General features: G+C 42.7%; 1 protein-coding gene across 1 annotated transcript; it reads right to left on the bottom strand.

Moving 5' to 3' along the window:
• Nucleotides 1-293: 293 nt before the first annotated feature.
• Nucleotides 294-3,553, bottom strand: LOC124871736 (keratin, type II cytoskeletal 8-like). Its single transcript, XM_047371253.1, has 7 exons — nucleotides 2,914-3,553; nucleotides 1,443-1,651; nucleotides 1,299-1,359; nucleotides 1,080-1,175; nucleotides 830-994; nucleotides 619-744; nucleotides 294-518 (listed from the first exon to the last, which is right to left on the bottom strand). Exons 1-7 carry the CDS (start codon nucleotides 3,430-3,432, stop codon nucleotides 294-296), a joined length of 1,401 nt encoding a protein of 466 aa, XP_047227209.1. The 5' UTR covers nucleotides 3,433-3,553.
• Between the last annotated feature and the right edge of the window lie 13,023 nt (nucleotides 3,554-16,576).

Below are 16,576 nucleotides of genomic sequence, written 5' to 3'. Positions count from 1 at the left end.
TTCCTCCGCCTCCTGCACCACCACCTGGTAAAAGAGAACCACAAATTTTGAGTGGACTACATCCAACTTCTCAGTGTTCCAGTTATTACTTGAAACAAAAATGCCAAACTATAGTGTTAGATTTTTTACAGATACATACCAAAGCTGCTGCTTGAGGACTGTATATGGATGGTTGCATTTCCACCTCCAGAGCCAATTCTATAAAGATAATAAATGAAAGATTTTCAGCAACAGATATCAACTTTACACAGCTTCAATGTGCCCTGCTGCAGAAGATTAATGTAACTCAGATTTTACCTGGATTCCTCTCCTTCTAGAAGCTTCCTGTAGGTGGCAATCTCAATGTCCAGAGCCAATTTGACATTCATGAGCTCCTGATACTCGCGGACCTGGCGGGCCATGTCCTGCTTGGCTCTCTGCAGTGCCTCTTCCAGTTCCCTGATGCGGAGCTTGGCGTCCTTCACAGCCAGCTCACCACGCTCCTCAGCCTCAGCAATCTGGGCCTCCAGGTTGACTCGCTAAGTAGTTAGAAAGGTAAAAGAAGCTTCACATGTGGCATTTCTTTTTCTAAATTCTGTCTAGATGCAAAGCTTTTATGATTTTTGTGCTAAATGGTACCTGTGCTTTAACTGCCTCAATCTCATTCTGGAGTCGGCTGATCATGCGGTTGAGCTCAGCAATCTCGCTCTTTGTGTTGCGAAGGTCATCTCCGGCCTGTGATGCAGAGGTCTGCATCTCTTGGAACTGGAGAATAAGTCCAGTAAAAACTGTTAACACATATTCTACAAACACACCCACCATCCCACTTTGAGTTGGGAGACTTTCTAACCTTCTGCTGGTACCACTTCTCAGCCTCAGCTCGGCTGTTGTTGGCAATCTCCTCATACTGTGCCCTGACTTCGGCCACAATGGCATCCATGTCCAGGTTGCGGCTGTTGTCCATCTCCACAATGACTGAGGTGTCCTTGATCTGTCCCTGGAGCTCATTCAGTTCCTGAATGCAACATAAAGAATTATTTAATATCCTAAAATGCTGAACAAATACAAACGTGTGTGTCCTTCAGGGACTTTTTTCTTACCATTTCATAGATAGCTCTGAGGAAGTTAATTTCATCCTGAAGAGCATCAACCTTTGCGTCCAGCTCAATTTTGTTCATGTAGGCACCATCTACATCCTGATAAAGAACAAGTGGTTGGCATTTGTTAAAGGGTTTTTAGGAAAATCAATAATTTATGCATCATTTATTGTTCATGGGATACAACACTGATAGGCTGTACAGTGAAAGATGAACATGCACCTTTTTGAGGAGCACAAACTCATTCTCCACAGCAGCACGCTTGTTGATTTCATCTTCATATCTGGGGGGGATGGGAAATGATTATCGACTTAATCTAGTGCAGGGCGGATTTCATATGTTACAACATGCCACGCTTGCACTCACTTGTTCTTGAAGTCCTCCACCATGTTCTGCATGTTCTTCAGCTCTCCCTCCATCTTCATCTTCTCATTGCCGAGCCCATCCAACTGTCTGCGCAGGTTGGCAATGTAGGCCTCAAACATGCTGTCAATGTTGGAGCGAGTCGTGGTCTGATCCTGCAGAAGGCTCCATTTGGTCTCAAGCATTTTGTTCTGTTGCTCCAGGAAGCGGACCTAAACAAACATTCGGCATGCTTATAATCACATTCATTGGACTGGGAAAGGCCTTTTACCTTTTGGCTGGGCATTCTTACTCTAAGGTTTTACAGATGAATTGTGCACACTTTCTTCTTGTGTTTGACTTTCCCACAGAAAAAGGTTATGTATACAAAATATTGCTAGTTGCTGTATTTACTTCTCCTTAAGGGCAAGGATGTTCTAGGCTCTCTACCTGTGGGTGACTCATTGAAAAGTGGAACTGAATGGCACTTTCTCTAATAAGACTAACTTGAGTGGAAAAACTCACATAATGTGTTCTCTTGTTGAAGTGATGAAATCCTAAGGATTAAAGCATCTAATCCATTTTTGTGTTGGTGAAGTAAAGCCAGGTTCAGGGTGCCACGCCTGAATTCAGACCCTCCCTTAAACGCCTGACATTGATGCTCCCTTGCCTTAAGGATGCATACTTTCACTGAAAGAACATGCCAATCTGAAACCTCAGCAATAAATGCATTATAGTACGACATCACCTGGCAACCTCTTATAAATGTTACTAGATGTGCAAACTGATAAAGAAACACCAAGTCCACAATATTCTGAAACTGCTACTTTCTTAGACTGTTTTGCATTTATGTTAAATGTCTTGAGTTTGCCTTGTGTTTGAGGTGTGGTGTTTACCCAGCAGGAAAGCCTAACTGTGCACTTTCTCACACAGGGTGTGGTGCATTTTTGTTTAATCATGCAAACATGTGTGGATAATTCGAAAAAAGCAGTTGTCATCACATGCAATAAATTTCAAGAGTCAGAGAAATTATTTTGCACAAGCATATTGGCAGAATGCAACTGGATTAACAGAATGAAGTGTACTTTCTGCATAAATGAAGAAAGTCTGTCATCATGCTGTCATGGTTACCAGTGTTAACCTGATCTCCTTTTGCACTAACACTGAAAGCCACCAGTCACTGGATACGACCACTCTAGAGTTTCCTGCTTCCTGCTCTGCATAGAGACACCTGGTAAGAGGCCCGTCATGGTCAAATGCAACTAAGTAAGCAGCGGTCAGCTTTCACTTTGTGAATAGATGCACAGCATCATGTTGAGGACCCCCTTTGAGATGAGACATGCCTACCCTGCAACCATCGTCATATTAACAGTCAGTTAGGTTTTATATTCAGTCTTGGTCTAGTTACTGTGTAATACTGACCTCTTCAGAGAAAGTCTAAACTAATTTACAAATCATTTCTACAGTTTTTATTGAATGATACAAAGATACATACCTTGTCAATGAAGCTGGCGAAGCGGTTGTTGAGGGTCTTGATCTGCTCTTTTTCCTGGGTACGGACAGTCTGGATTGCGGGGTCAATCTCAAGGTTCAGAGGAGCCAGCAAGCTCTGGTTGAATTGGACATTTGCGATGGACGGTGCAATGAAACCTCCAGCACCACCGCCGAAACCAGAACCACCGCCGAAACCAGAACCACCGCCAAAACCAGAACCACCGCCGAAACCTCCACCACTGCCGAAACCTCCACCACTGCCGAAACCTGCACCGCCGCCAAAACCTGCACCGCTGCCAAAACCACCATATGCAGAGCCACTGCTGAAACCGCCACCCATGCTTGACCTCTGCATTGAGCCACCTCCAATGTTTGCTGTGGCCATTTGGAAAGATGATGGCCTGAAGGAAACAGCAGATCTTGAGGAAAATCCTACTCCTCCTGAGACACGGCCACCACTGCCAAAACCTCCGCCACCAAAGCTGGACCTGGCTGTTTTCACGCTCGTTCTGGTCGACATGGTTGGTCTAGTTTCTTCTGAGAAGAAGCTTACAGAGAAAAAAGGAGGAACAGAGACAGAGAGAGGTTTGGCAGAGATGTGGAGCACACTAAGAGGAGAGCCAGGTCCCTCTAAGTGTCTTCTTACTGTGAGGGATGGATATTTATCTGTCTCCAAGTGAAGGAGGTTCCAATAAGTCCTGCCTCCATTGGACCTCCTCCCCAACTCTCCTCCTATTACCTGGACCCTTGAAGGTGCTCTCACAGGCAGGTACACTGGCCTGGGGCCAGTTACCTGTCAGACAGGTAACAGTGACGCCTTGTAAAGTGATCTGGGCTCGACACACCCAGATGCTCACACAGGGAGTGGGGAGGAAAGGCATTTTGGCAAAGACCGTTTTACAGGATAAGCTAGGGGCTTTCAGAGAGGTGTGTGAGGGCGGGGGCCCTAAGTACATACTCACACAGTACCCTTTTCTGCTTTTTATCTTTTTGCAACAACACCATTTAAATTCCTCCTGCATATTAAACTCACTTTGTTGATCATTAATTTTTACATGAAATTAAATTAGGTTAGTTCTAAAAGGCAACACAGTGAAATTCTAGTTATTTTGGCCTTATTTTTTGCCCTTTATCACATCATCTGGGTCTGACAGAGATCAATTTAAATGTTGATTATAATAGTGCCATGGATTATAATCAGTCAGAAAATAGGGGAAAGAAAGCTGAAAAAAAATGACAAACTAAATAGCTGTGATAACAGCTTTTAATGATCTAGCTTTGCATGGAACCTAATTAAAATAGTAACGTCGAGATGCAAATGTATTCAAAGTGGGGTAAAGTGTGTTCAAAACAAGACCACACAAAGCTTGAATGCTTTTTCTTAAGTGGATAAACTGTCTTTGAAATGGGTAATTTAATAAAAGGGCTGGTGCATTTCACATACAGTGCCTTGTCACATTTATTCATGTTCCAACCACAGACTTTTTGACTGGTATTTTATGTAACATACCCATTTAAAGAAATTCATAATTTGGAAGTGGAGAGTAAAGGTTTCAAAAATGTTTTACAAATAAGTCTAAAAATTCTGGGGCGTATTTATATTCAGCCACCCTGAGCTAACACTTCATATAATCACCTTCTGCTGGAATTACTTTTTTTCTCTGCCACAAAATATAAATTACGTTTATTGACTGGGCCATTCTAACGTAGCTCTGGCTTTATTTTTAAGGTCATTGTCCAACAGAAAAGTAAATCCAGTCTCCAGTCGTTTGCAGCCTATAACAGGCTTTCTTCCAGGATTGTCTTGTATTTAGCTCCATACATTTTCCAATCTTCTCTGACGAGCTTCCCTGTCCCTATTGAAGAAAAGCATTTCCAAAGCATAATGCTGCCACAGCAATGTTTACCAGCAGAGACGCTGTGTTCAGGTGGATGAGCAGTTTTAATTTTCCTCCAAACATGGTGGTGCATGTAGGTCAGAAAGATTAATTTAGTTTTTATTTGATCAGAGCAGCTTCTTCTCTATGCTTACTGCGTCCCCTACACAGATTGTGGTAAACTTTAAACAGGAATTCTTGTGTTTTTTCATTCAACTATGGTTTTATTCTTGGAATTATTTCAGTAAGGCCAGATTTGTAGAGTGCAGGACCAATCGTCCCGCCGAGATAATCCTACCTGAGCTGTCCCACAGTCAAAAAATATGACTGTGAGGCTAATTGGTGTCCCTCAATTACCCTTCTGTGTGCATGGGTTTGTGCATGGTTGTTTGCCCTGTGTGCCTCTGTGTTGCCTTCGATGGACTGACGACCTGTCCAGGGTGTACCTCGCCTCTCACCCGAAGACCGCTGGAGATAGGCACCAGTTCCCCCAACCCCTTACAGAAGAAGCGGATTTAGAAGATGGATGGATGGATGGATGGATGAATAGTGTTATTTTTCTTCCACTTCACAATTCTGCCCCAGTTAGGTAAATAACAGAATATTCTTTCAAGGTAGAGAATGCATTGAAAAAGATTTGGTATTTTAATATTGTATTGTTCATAGAATACAGGTTAAAACAGATGTGAAAGGGTGTGAGGTTGTAAATGGCAACTGATTTTATTACCAAAGTAATTAAATATACAGATCAAAGATGAATATGAAAATGGTTTCACTTCAAGAGAAATTTAATTTTTGGTTTAGATTGAGCTGTGGTTAATCACTATAATAAACAAAGTTCTCACAAGGAAGAAACTGGTTTTGCAGAAGGTTCCTTGGAAGAACTTTGATAAGGACAAAGTTCCATAAATATTGCTCAACCAAGAAATATGCACATTTCTCTCTGTTAACCTTAAAGTAAAAGCAACAAAAACAAATGAAACCAAGGTAATGGTAATCTTTGACATTATTTAGTGTGTTGTCAGTACTTACATCTCTAAGTTGTAGGTCATTGTAATGGATGAAAGTTCTGCTAACTTTCGTACTTTTGTTGTGTAATGCAGGAAAACCAACTTTTGGAGTTGGCAATTGAGTTAGAGGCTGATTGCTGTTGTAATGTTCAGTTTTAACAATAAAAATACTGCTAAAGAAATGCAGCTAATCAAAATTTTATTAGATTTGACAGTAAAGCTTCCCATTTATTTGAGTCTCTACGACTTATAGTTAAGTTACCAGGAGTCAGGATTGTTAACTGTCAGATGGTGGCCTAGTGGTTAGAAAGCAGGGTGTTTGTGTTCTGGCCCCAATGGTTGCTGGTTTGGAACTCCGACCATCATTCTGGGTCAACTCTGGGTCCCTTAGTAATTAAGTACCTTTAATGACAGAATGCTTCCCGGGTGCCAGTGGTCCCAGGAAAAAAAGGGATAGGTTAAAACGCAGTGGACAGATTTCCTGACTAAGGGATGAATAAAAAAAAAGTTATTATTTTAAGTGAGAAATTTGAGATTAAGTTTGTCCAACATAAAATTTTATGTCACTGCTATTATTATATGAACTAAAAAAAATTCAGAATTCAATGTTTTTACTGTCCAGAAAACAACTTTTGGTTGAGTTAGAAAAATGTAGAAACTGAAGTTTGGCAAACTCGAAAGCAAGCTTAAGTGGTTAAGTTGAAGTCCTAAACTTAAAATGCCCTCAAGTTTGTTGCCTTCGAATTTTGGGTTCTGACAACCTCTCCTTCTTTTACAGTGTACATCAACTCTATAAGGGAGTTTGGACCCCTTGCAGGGGCTTCAGGGGACTGCACATTCCACTTTCTATATTCATCTTTCTTTGTCTTAGCAGTTCAATCCCCTACTTTTTGGTTGCAAGGTGTTGGCTCCTTTGGCACAATATGGGCATTTCAGCTTTAGAAAGGTCATTTTGAAGTTGGCTTTCTCTGTATAAAATGGGCCTGGAGCTAAACGACAGCAATGGGAGAGCTCCTTAATTTCTTGTTCTAACAGATCTGGAACTGTCAATACCTGTTCAGAGCCCTTCTAACAACTCCACTGAAGGTGTTGCCCTGCCAGATTACTATGGCGCATCAGAAAAAGCTTTAGGGCATAACTGAGTCACACCCCAGATGAAAATGCCAGTGCCTTGCTATGACTCCCAAAATGTTCTTGTCTAAGAACAGTTTCCATGCAACAGAAAATTTATTTTTTGGCTAAATTAAAGTTAATTTAAGTAAATAATGTATAAGTCATAGCCTGGAGCACCTCTATCCCTTTTAAACACAATCCCTGGCTTGGTTTTTCCAGGAAGCAGTAGGGTGCCCTGCGATGGACTGGCAACCTGTGCAGGGTGTACTCTGCATCTCACCCAATGACTGCTAGAAATAAGCCCCCAACACACACGCCCACAATACACATGCAAACATCCACATGCACACACACAGACATACACACACACACACGCACGCACGCACGCACACACACACACACACACACACACACACACACCGTTACAAGAATAAGCTGGTATAAACAATTGGTGGATCAATGGATAATTATAGGGTACTACAGACGAAACATGCAAGAAACCAAACTATAGGCTCATTATGAAAGGCTTGCCAGTAATACCATGTCTAAGTGTTTTTCCCTCTTTACAATGAAAAGAAGTGAAAGGACTTCATTGGCTACTGCACCTCTTTTTTCTAACTTTCTTACTTGTGTCATATTACAAGCTCTGCCCGCTGCTTACACATGTTGGGCCCAGCAATGGGTGGGGAACAACATCTGAACTATACAGACATGGTAAAACTCTTAATCCCAGAATGCAAAGTATTACCCTACTAGTACAAAACGTTTTAAACCCTCAGAACATGGCAGAAGTCTGGATAAGGTCTCCTGGTCTTTGGCCCAGTTACATGCAGCCTACAAATAGCTAAATGAACTAAACCTGCCAGATGCATCGGGTCATGTAATGCAGTGTTACTATAGAGAACACGTTTCTCAAAAACAACAACAAAGGTGTGACTTAAAGCGATTGTGATAGGTTTATGGCTGATAGTGCCTGTCACAGGTTTGGACAGGCCACTTTCTTCCATCTGAATGAGTCAGAATGGCTTCACTTTTAAGATCTATTGACACAGGAACATCAATTCTTGTCCAAACCGTTTTTAGGTATGGCTACGGTTCTAAGAACACTAAAGTAATGTAACTTAATCAATTCTAACCAATGGTGATTTTTTAACCACTTATCTATTTAAAAATCTCTGCACAAAATTTCAGACCTCTCTCCATTTAGATAACGTTCCTGCTCTTCAAGTGCTACACCCAGGGCCTCAAACCCTTCAAGAGACCATGGCCCACCATTGGAGACTCCTTTTGAAATGTTCAGAAGACTCTACCTTCTAGCTTTCCTGAAGGCATTCACATACCTTACAGGAGGAAATAAGCACGTCTAAAGAGTGATCTCTGAGCCTATTTGGAGGAAGAACATTTTAGCTGGGGCTGCACGGTGGCCCAGTTGGTAGCACTGTTGCCTTGCAGCAAGAAGGTCCTGGATTCGATTCCCAGCCAGGGGTCTTTCTGCATGGAGTTTGCATGTTCTCCCCGTGCATGCGTGGGTTCTCACCAGGTACTCCGGCTTCAAAGACATGCCTGTTAGGTTAATTGGTAACTCTAAATTGCCCTTAGATGTATGAATGAGTGTGTGCTTGGTTGTTTGTGTGTTGCCCTGCGATGGACTGGCGACTTGTCCAGGGTGTACCCCACCTCCCGCCCATAGACTGCTGGAGATAGGCATCAGCTCCCCCGCGACCCAGTATGGAATAAGCGGTAGAAAATGACTGACTGTTTTCTTATTTTTTGGAGATAATTTTAACAGTTGATAGGTGAAAGTACAACTGTAGACCAAGCTGTAAATCAGCAGCCTCACCTTTTGGATAAACTCTATTGCTCCAGAGTTTAGTCTACTGCAGAAGTCACACTATCATGTTTTCTCATACCTTCAAATTGAAATAATTTGCTATAGTCCACATTTAGACTGGCTGATTAAACCACAACACACCCCTGATAAGTCTTGGGAGCTTATAGAAGTTGTAATTATTTATATCACCAGAAAATCTTCATGCTGTTTTTTCCTGGGAAGTGCATGGTCAATAGAAGTTTTAGGGATTGGGATAAAATAAGAACCAATAAGAACATTATATGATATTAAACTGAGTTCATATGGAGGAATATGTTGGCGTCAATATCTGACTCAGATTTGACAGAAATTTGCCACAGCTTGCAAAAAGGGCACAGCTTGAGTCAGGTCAGTATGCAAGTAAGGTGTTAATGGGTCTATTCACCCAGGCCTGTTAGACTAGTATTAATCAGACAAAGTTGTTTTTCCCAGTGCATTCTGGGTGCACCCAGGGTCTCCTTTCCAGACTTCCCTAAAGGGTATTGTAGTCAAATGACCAACTCAACAATTATCTTTCAACTAAAGACATTCCAGCCAAAGTCCTTGTGAGCATAGATCTTCTACAGGAAAGCATGCTTTACACAAAATCTTGTGAACATTGTTCAAATAATATCAAAGATCAGCAGTACTAGTGGGATTTTACTGATAATGCCAGGGTAAAATTAATGACCATCCCAGATTTAGATTTAAAATTGTTTTCATTCAACCAAGTTTCTTTCTTAGAGGAAATGCATCAGGTATCTCTCAAAAGATTATATGTTTCTCCAAAAATAAGCAAAAGACATAAAGGAGACTTTTTAATGAGGCTGAAAGAGGCCTACAGCAACACAGAAGGCAGGAATTGCTGGCTGGAATCTGTTGTGTCCTGCGTGTGACAAAATCCTCCTGTATTCTCCCAATCTCTATTGTCAGTACAAGGGCCAGAAGCATTTTCCTTCCAATGCAAATAAAACATCTACACCTGTTTCCAATCTCCTAAAACATTGTGGGAGAATATGTTTTGGTTTGATGAAACCAAAGTTTTACAACATGGATGCAAAGGTGTATGTTTGGAACAAAAAAACAACACCAAGGATGACCAAAAGAGCACCTTTCGCACAATGAAACATGAGAGAGCCTCATCTTCAGATGGTCCTGGGGTATTTGAGAAGGTAGATGGAATAATGTAAATTTCCAAATATCAGCTAGTTCGACCTGAACCATTCAGGTGACAAAACTGAAAAAGAAAATAGATTTTATTTTTCAGCATATCATGGGGGTCTCCAAATTAACATTTGGAATAGCCAAGCCAGAGTCCAGAACTAAACCAGACAGGAAATCAGTGGAGCCACTAAATAACTGTTGCAATGTAAAGTGGGCATAAATTACCTACAGTGGTTCCCAACCCTGCTCCTCAGGGCCCCTGTCCCACATGTCCCACAGGTGTTTCTCTGCTTCAGCAAACTTGTTTCAATTAATGGCTGATTAACAGGCTATTGCTGAACTGCAATCATCTCAATCAGGTGTGTTAAAGCAGATAAATATCTAAAACATGCAGGAATGCTGGATTTAAAAATTATTCATTATGATCTCAACTTTTTACAACACAAAAGGCTGTTATTTAAACAGGACTATGTACACTTTAATAAAGCCCAAAAATCAAGAAAAACAGAACAGCCTGGGTCAAAGCGTAACAGTGTTGTCATGCATTCTCAATATACAGTCCATTCCAATTTTAAATAAATGTGATCTATATTTTGCACTGCTTAACATTTAAAAATTAAAGCTTTCCACCTAGTGATCTGTAGCAAAGCTTCTGGCCACACCTTAAATTACGCAATTTTCCAACAGTTTATTTAGGTTCACAGTTTATGTTTGTGGTTCACTAAGCTAGAAATGTAAAACTTGTCGACAGAATCCGACTAGTGTCGTAACTTCGAAAATGTATTTTGTATCATCAAGCTAATACAGCTGGAGAACTTTAGCATTCTCCTGAAAGTTTCAAGTACTTTGGAGATTTTGTGACCAAAAATTTGAAAATTAAAGTAAAATAAATAAATGAACAAGAAGCATTACAAAGTGCAATTATTTTTATTTTGCTTTTCATGCAAAACATATTCACCTTTAATTGTTTTAGTTGACAGAAAAAGTGAATGTCCTCTCTTCTCTGAAAACATTGGCAGCCACAAATCTGTGAAAGTTGATCGTATCTCTCACGGCTGTGAGAGGGAGCATTCCAGGCTTTCTAGTCAGCACATGTAGAGGAATGTTCACATACTCATTTCACATGTGAGAAACAACCTTCAGATGGGAGTTACTCCATTGAAACTTGGCAAAAGAAGCCATAGAGAGTTCAAAGAGTAATTATGAGACATAGAAAGACTTGGTGCCATTTTAATCATCAGGTTTAGATGGCTGTATTCTGCAGTCATCTATTAAGAAGACCTTTAAGGCCTTTTTTATTGTGGGAAGGGCTCTGAATCTAAAATGCAAACCATGTATTTAAATCCCCATACACCACAGGTGCATAGTGATCTTAGCCTTGCACGCTTTCTCCTTTTTCCAAAAACTGTTACAATGATCAAACATTTCAATATTAGCGTCATTAGACAGGACATGTCTCCACAACCTTTCAAACTTCATTCTGGCCTTTCATGTTGCTTTTGGAGTAAAGAATTCTTCCACTCTGATTGGCTTTGAACCACAGTGCTCTTCGAATATCTGTCAGGATGTGAGATTTTGGACTTTGTTTGTGGTTTGGTGTTTTGTTTTACTAGATGCTCTTGTTTGAAGTTTTGTATTCTTGTTCATCGATTTTTGTGTTCTGACAATTCTGGTTTCCTTTTGCCTCCCTGTCTATTCTCCTCTCATCATTAGTTTTCCTCTTTTAGTTGTTAATTACTCAGTTTTTGTTCCCTTTACATTCATGGTCCCTCTTAGCTCTGTTTCTTCTGTTTATCTTTTATTCTCCAGTTCCTCCTTTAACAGGTTAGCTTTAGTTACTGTTTACTTTTATTCTAGTCATCATTTCTCCTGTTCCATTCTCAGTTTATTCTTTCGGTGTTTGCTTTTGTAGTCAGGGTTTCTTTATGGTCCCCTTTTTCTTAGGCCTTAGGTTCTGTTGTCTTTCCTGTTCCTTCCAGATTCCTCTGTTTCCTCTATCTTCTGGTTATTCTAGATTTCTTATGCTTTGGTTATTTTACCGTAGTCTCCTGTTCTGCTTGGGTTTGTGTTTCTCCTTATTAGTTAATCTGTTCCACCGTCCCTTCGGCCTCCCTGTCTCCTTGCCGCACCTGTTCTGTATTTTTTGATTATCTGTCCTTTGTTCTCCTCTCACATCCTGCTGTATATGAATTGCTTTGTGCTCTTTGTTCCCGGCTGGTTCCTTGTTGTTGTTCATCTTTACTCTTTTCTGCCCGCTCGCTAGACCAGGACTCTGTTTTATGTTTGCTTCGTTTCTGCAAGGAGTGCACATGTAAGTTTTGGATTAATCATGTTCGTACCTGCAGTGCTTTCATTTTTGCTCTTTTGGAATCCTTAAAATAAAGTTTGAAGACTGTTTTTGAAAAGCCGCATCCAGAACCTTGTCTGCATATTGGTCCACACCAAAACCGCACCATGACATTAGGAACCAGCCCGATGGACCACGCGGACAAAGGTGTGATTACTCTGTGGGAGTACCTGAGACGGGAAGCGGAGAAGAGCTCTCGTCAGGCTGCAGAGAGGAATAAGCAGCGGTCATTCATCGTTCTGGGGCTCCAGGCTAGCCGTTCCCCTTCCGGGAACCGGTCCGCTGCGCCACACACCCTCTCCTCATCCCCGGAGTAAGTCACCGGCTCCAGTCTGCTTTTCCTCCTTGTTTTTGGAGCCAGAGTTGCCTGCTGCACACTCTTCCAGTTCGGAACCTGTCCTGCCTCGTCGGAGATGCCGCCGGCGCCGCAGGCGGTCCGCAGCAGCAGCAGCAGCAGCAGCGGTAGCGCCTGGGCTCGTCACGTCCGCAGCAGCAGCAGTAGCAGCGCCTGAGCTCGTCATGCCCTCAACAGCCTCATCTCAGCTCAATTCTGCGGCAGCTCCAGCTGTACTTCGCACGCCCACCAAAGTAGCTGAGCAAAGATTTACTCCAGTTTGTTTTTCGCCTTATTCCCTGGAGTTCATGAGGCGGGTGCTCAGAAAAGGCAAGGTCCTTACAGACTTAATCATCCATCTGTTAGTTTCTGGTGATTCGCCTGAATACACACTGGAGGTCCTGGACCAGCTAATAGACTGGGAGACTAAGTGGGGACGCTACTCCCCGAGTTCATTAACGGTGGAGATCCTGGAGGTGAAGCGGCAGAGAATTATTAAAGGGGCGGGTTCTACAGAGCCTCAGCTGGCCGCCGCCGCCTCCGTTGGATCAACAGAACCTCAGCCGGCCGTCGCCGCCGGGTCTACAGAGCCTGAGCCGCCCACCACCGCCGGGTCTACAGAGCCTGAGCCGCCCGTCGCCGCCGGGTCTACAGAGCCTGAGCCGCCCGCCGCCGCCGGGTCTACAGAGCCTCAGCGGGCTGCCGCCGCCGGGTCTACAGAGCCTCAGCGGGCTGCCGCCGCCGGGTCTACAGAGCCTCAGCGGGCTGCCGCCGCCGGGTCTACAGAGCCTCAGCGGGCTGCCGCCGCCGGGTCTACAGAACCTCAGCCGGCCGTCGCCGCCGGGTCTACAGAGCCTCAGCCGGTTGCAGCTGCTGGATCTCCAGAACCTCGCCTGATCCCGGAGGAGCCTGTGGGCGGGCTGCCTCCACAACCAGGTCCGGAACACCTTTTGGTTTTTCTTTGGGGGGTGCTCCTGGCTTTACAGCATGACACAGCCTGACACACAGCCTGACACACACACAGCCTGACATACACACACAGCCTGACATACACACACAGCCTGACATACACACACAGCCTGACACACGCACACAGCCTGACACACGCACACAGCCTGACACACGCACACAGCCTGACACACGCACACAGCCTGACACACGCACACACACAGCCTGACACACACACACACACACAGCCTGACACACACACACACACAGCCTGACATACACACACACACACACAGCCTGACATACACACACACAGCCTGACATACACACACACACACAGCCTGACATACACACACACACACAGCCTGGCATACACACACACAGCCTGACATACACCCACATTACACTCAGTCTTTCTCCAGGTCTGACACACAACCTGTCCCCAGGTCTGACACGCCAGACACACCAGAGCCAGACATGCCAGACACAGTTCCAGGAAGGCCATCCACACTGCTTGGTCGACCTCTAGATCTCCCGCCTGGGTCCAAGTCTCCGCAATGGTTCTGGCCACATCGCAAACCACAAGGATGTGAGATTTTGGACTTTGTTTGTGGTTTGGTGTTTTGTTTTACTAGATGCTCTTGTTTGAAGTTTTGTATTCTTGTTCATCGATTTTTGTGTTCTGACAATTCTGGTTTCCTTTTTCCTCCCAGTCTATTCTCCTCTCATCATTAGTTTTCCTCTTTTAGTTGTTAATTACTCAGTTTTTGTTCCCTTTACATTCATGGTCCCTCTTAGCTCTGTTTCTTCTGTTTATCTTTTATTCTCCAGTTCCTCCTTTAACAGGTTAGCTTTAGTTACTGTTTACTTTTATTCTAGTCATCATTTCTCCTGTTCCATTCTCAGTTTATTTTTTCAGTGTTTGCTTTTGTAGTCAGCGTTTCTTTATGGTCCCCTTTTTCTTAGGCCTTAGGTTCTGTTGTCTTTCCTGTTCCTTCCAGATTCCTCTGTTTCCTCTATCTTCTGGTTATTCTAGATTTCTTATGTTTTGGTTATTTTACCGTAGTCTCCTGTTCTGCTTGGGTTTGTGTTTCTCCTTATTGGTTAATCTGTTCCACCGTCCCTTTGGCCTCCCTGTCTCCTTGCCGCACCTGTTCTGTGTTTTTTGATTATCTGTCCTTTGTTCTCCTCTCACATCCTGCTGTATATGAATTGGTCTGTGCTCTATGTTCCCGGCTGGTTCCTTGTTGTTGTTCATCTTTACTCTTTTCTGCCCGCTCGCTAGACCAGGACTCTGTTTTATGTTTGCTACGTTCCTGCAAGGAGTGCACATGTAAGTTTGGTATTAATCATGTTCGTACCTGCAGTGCTTTCATTTTTGCTCTTTTGGAATCCTTAAAATAAAGTTTGAAGACTTTTTTTGAAAAGCCGCATCCAGAACCTTGTCTGCATATTCGTCCACACCAAAACCGCACCATGACATTATCTTTGCTGATTTCTTTAAATGTTGTTATGATTTGATGTCACACAAGGAAGGAGTGTGCTTGATGTGTACCTTAAAATACATCCACAGGTGTGCCTTCGTTTAACTCAGCTGTTGTGAATTAACCTGAAACCATGGCATGATCATCTGGGCTTTTTCAGATTGTTTCAATGCACAGTAACCTTAATGAATTAATGGACACGTCTGACTTTTTGAAGAAAGTAAAAAAACAAAAAAAAAAAAAACTATTTTGCAGAGTATTCCAAGAAAATATTATCCCACGCCATCCTACCACCATGTCCAGCGTGAACCACTCACGCAACACAGGATGGACTCATTGTTTGATGTTTATGCCAAATTGTGATGCTATCCGAATGTTGCAGCTGAAATCGGCTCAGCTGACCATGCAACGTTTCTCCATAAAGTTGTTGTCCAATATTAAAGAGTCTGTGCAAATTGGAGCCTCAGTTTCCTGTCATTAGCTGACATAAATGGAAAACAGCATGGTCTTCTGTTTCTATAACCCATCTGTTTCAATGATTGATGTGCTGGGGGCTCAGAGGTGGTGTTCTGCATGCATCGGTTGCAATGACTAGTTGTTTGAGCTGCTGTTACCTTTCTGTCATCTCTCCTCTGAAATTAACATGGAACTTTGTTCCACACAAATGCACAGCTGGATATCCTCTGTAAATCCAACACATGGTTGACCTTAGCCAATCAGCAGTTTCTGAAATATTCAGGCCCCACCAACGACCATGCTACGTACAAAGTCTCTTAAATCGCTTGTCCATAATGATGCTTTGTTGGAACTTCAGTTCCTTTTATCATGTCTTGTCTAAATGCATTGAGCTGCTGTCATGTGATTGGCGGATTCTGTTTGTGCTAAGCCAATCAACAGGTGTGTGTAAAAAGTTCAGTGCAGGCTTTTTAGGGGATTCACCATTTAGTCACCTAAACAGAACAATGTTAGATGCCAGGCAGCCAGTTGCTATGGACCCAGACAAAAACAAAAACACGCCAGTCACCTCTTTGTGTATGTTCATATTACACATGTGATTTCAGCTGAGAATAATCCATCATGTTAAGACAAACATTAGCAGGAAAAAACAGGTGTGTGTTTGTTTCCTGCAGGTCACCTCTGCTATCCAGCCTCCGTCTCCAAGCATTCTGTGTGTCCCCACGCATTCAGCTCAGTGAGTTGGTTACCCTTAAAGTGTTGAACCTACAGCTCCTTCTTAACAAGTAGCCTCTGATCTTCCATGCATCAACATCAAAAACATTAAAAAAAATATGTATGTATCACAGGGCATTGAGCCAAAAATACATGTATTATTTCTGGGGTAAAGGAGGCTACCACAAGCTTGTGCATGTTTACACCTTTCAACAACTGCTAAAACCTGATTGAATATTGTTTTTTTTTGGTTTTCCTCTGTTCCAATGGCTAAGGGGATATGAATTTACGTTCCACCTTCTCTATAGTACACATGACGCTTTCTGCATCATTTAGAGGTGGTTTTTGTTTTTGTTTTTTTTTGTGTA

This window comes from Girardinichthys multiradiatus, chromosome 1 (assembly GCF_021462225.1).
Source record: "Girardinichthys multiradiatus isolate DD_20200921_A chromosome 1, DD_fGirMul_XY1, whole genome shotgun sequence".
NCBI classification, from domain to species: Eukaryota; Metazoa; Chordata; class Actinopteri; order Cyprinodontiformes; family Goodeidae; genus Girardinichthys; species Girardinichthys multiradiatus.
Note: the sequence above shows the minus strand (reverse complement) of the source record. Positions and strands in the feature narration are given on the sequence as shown.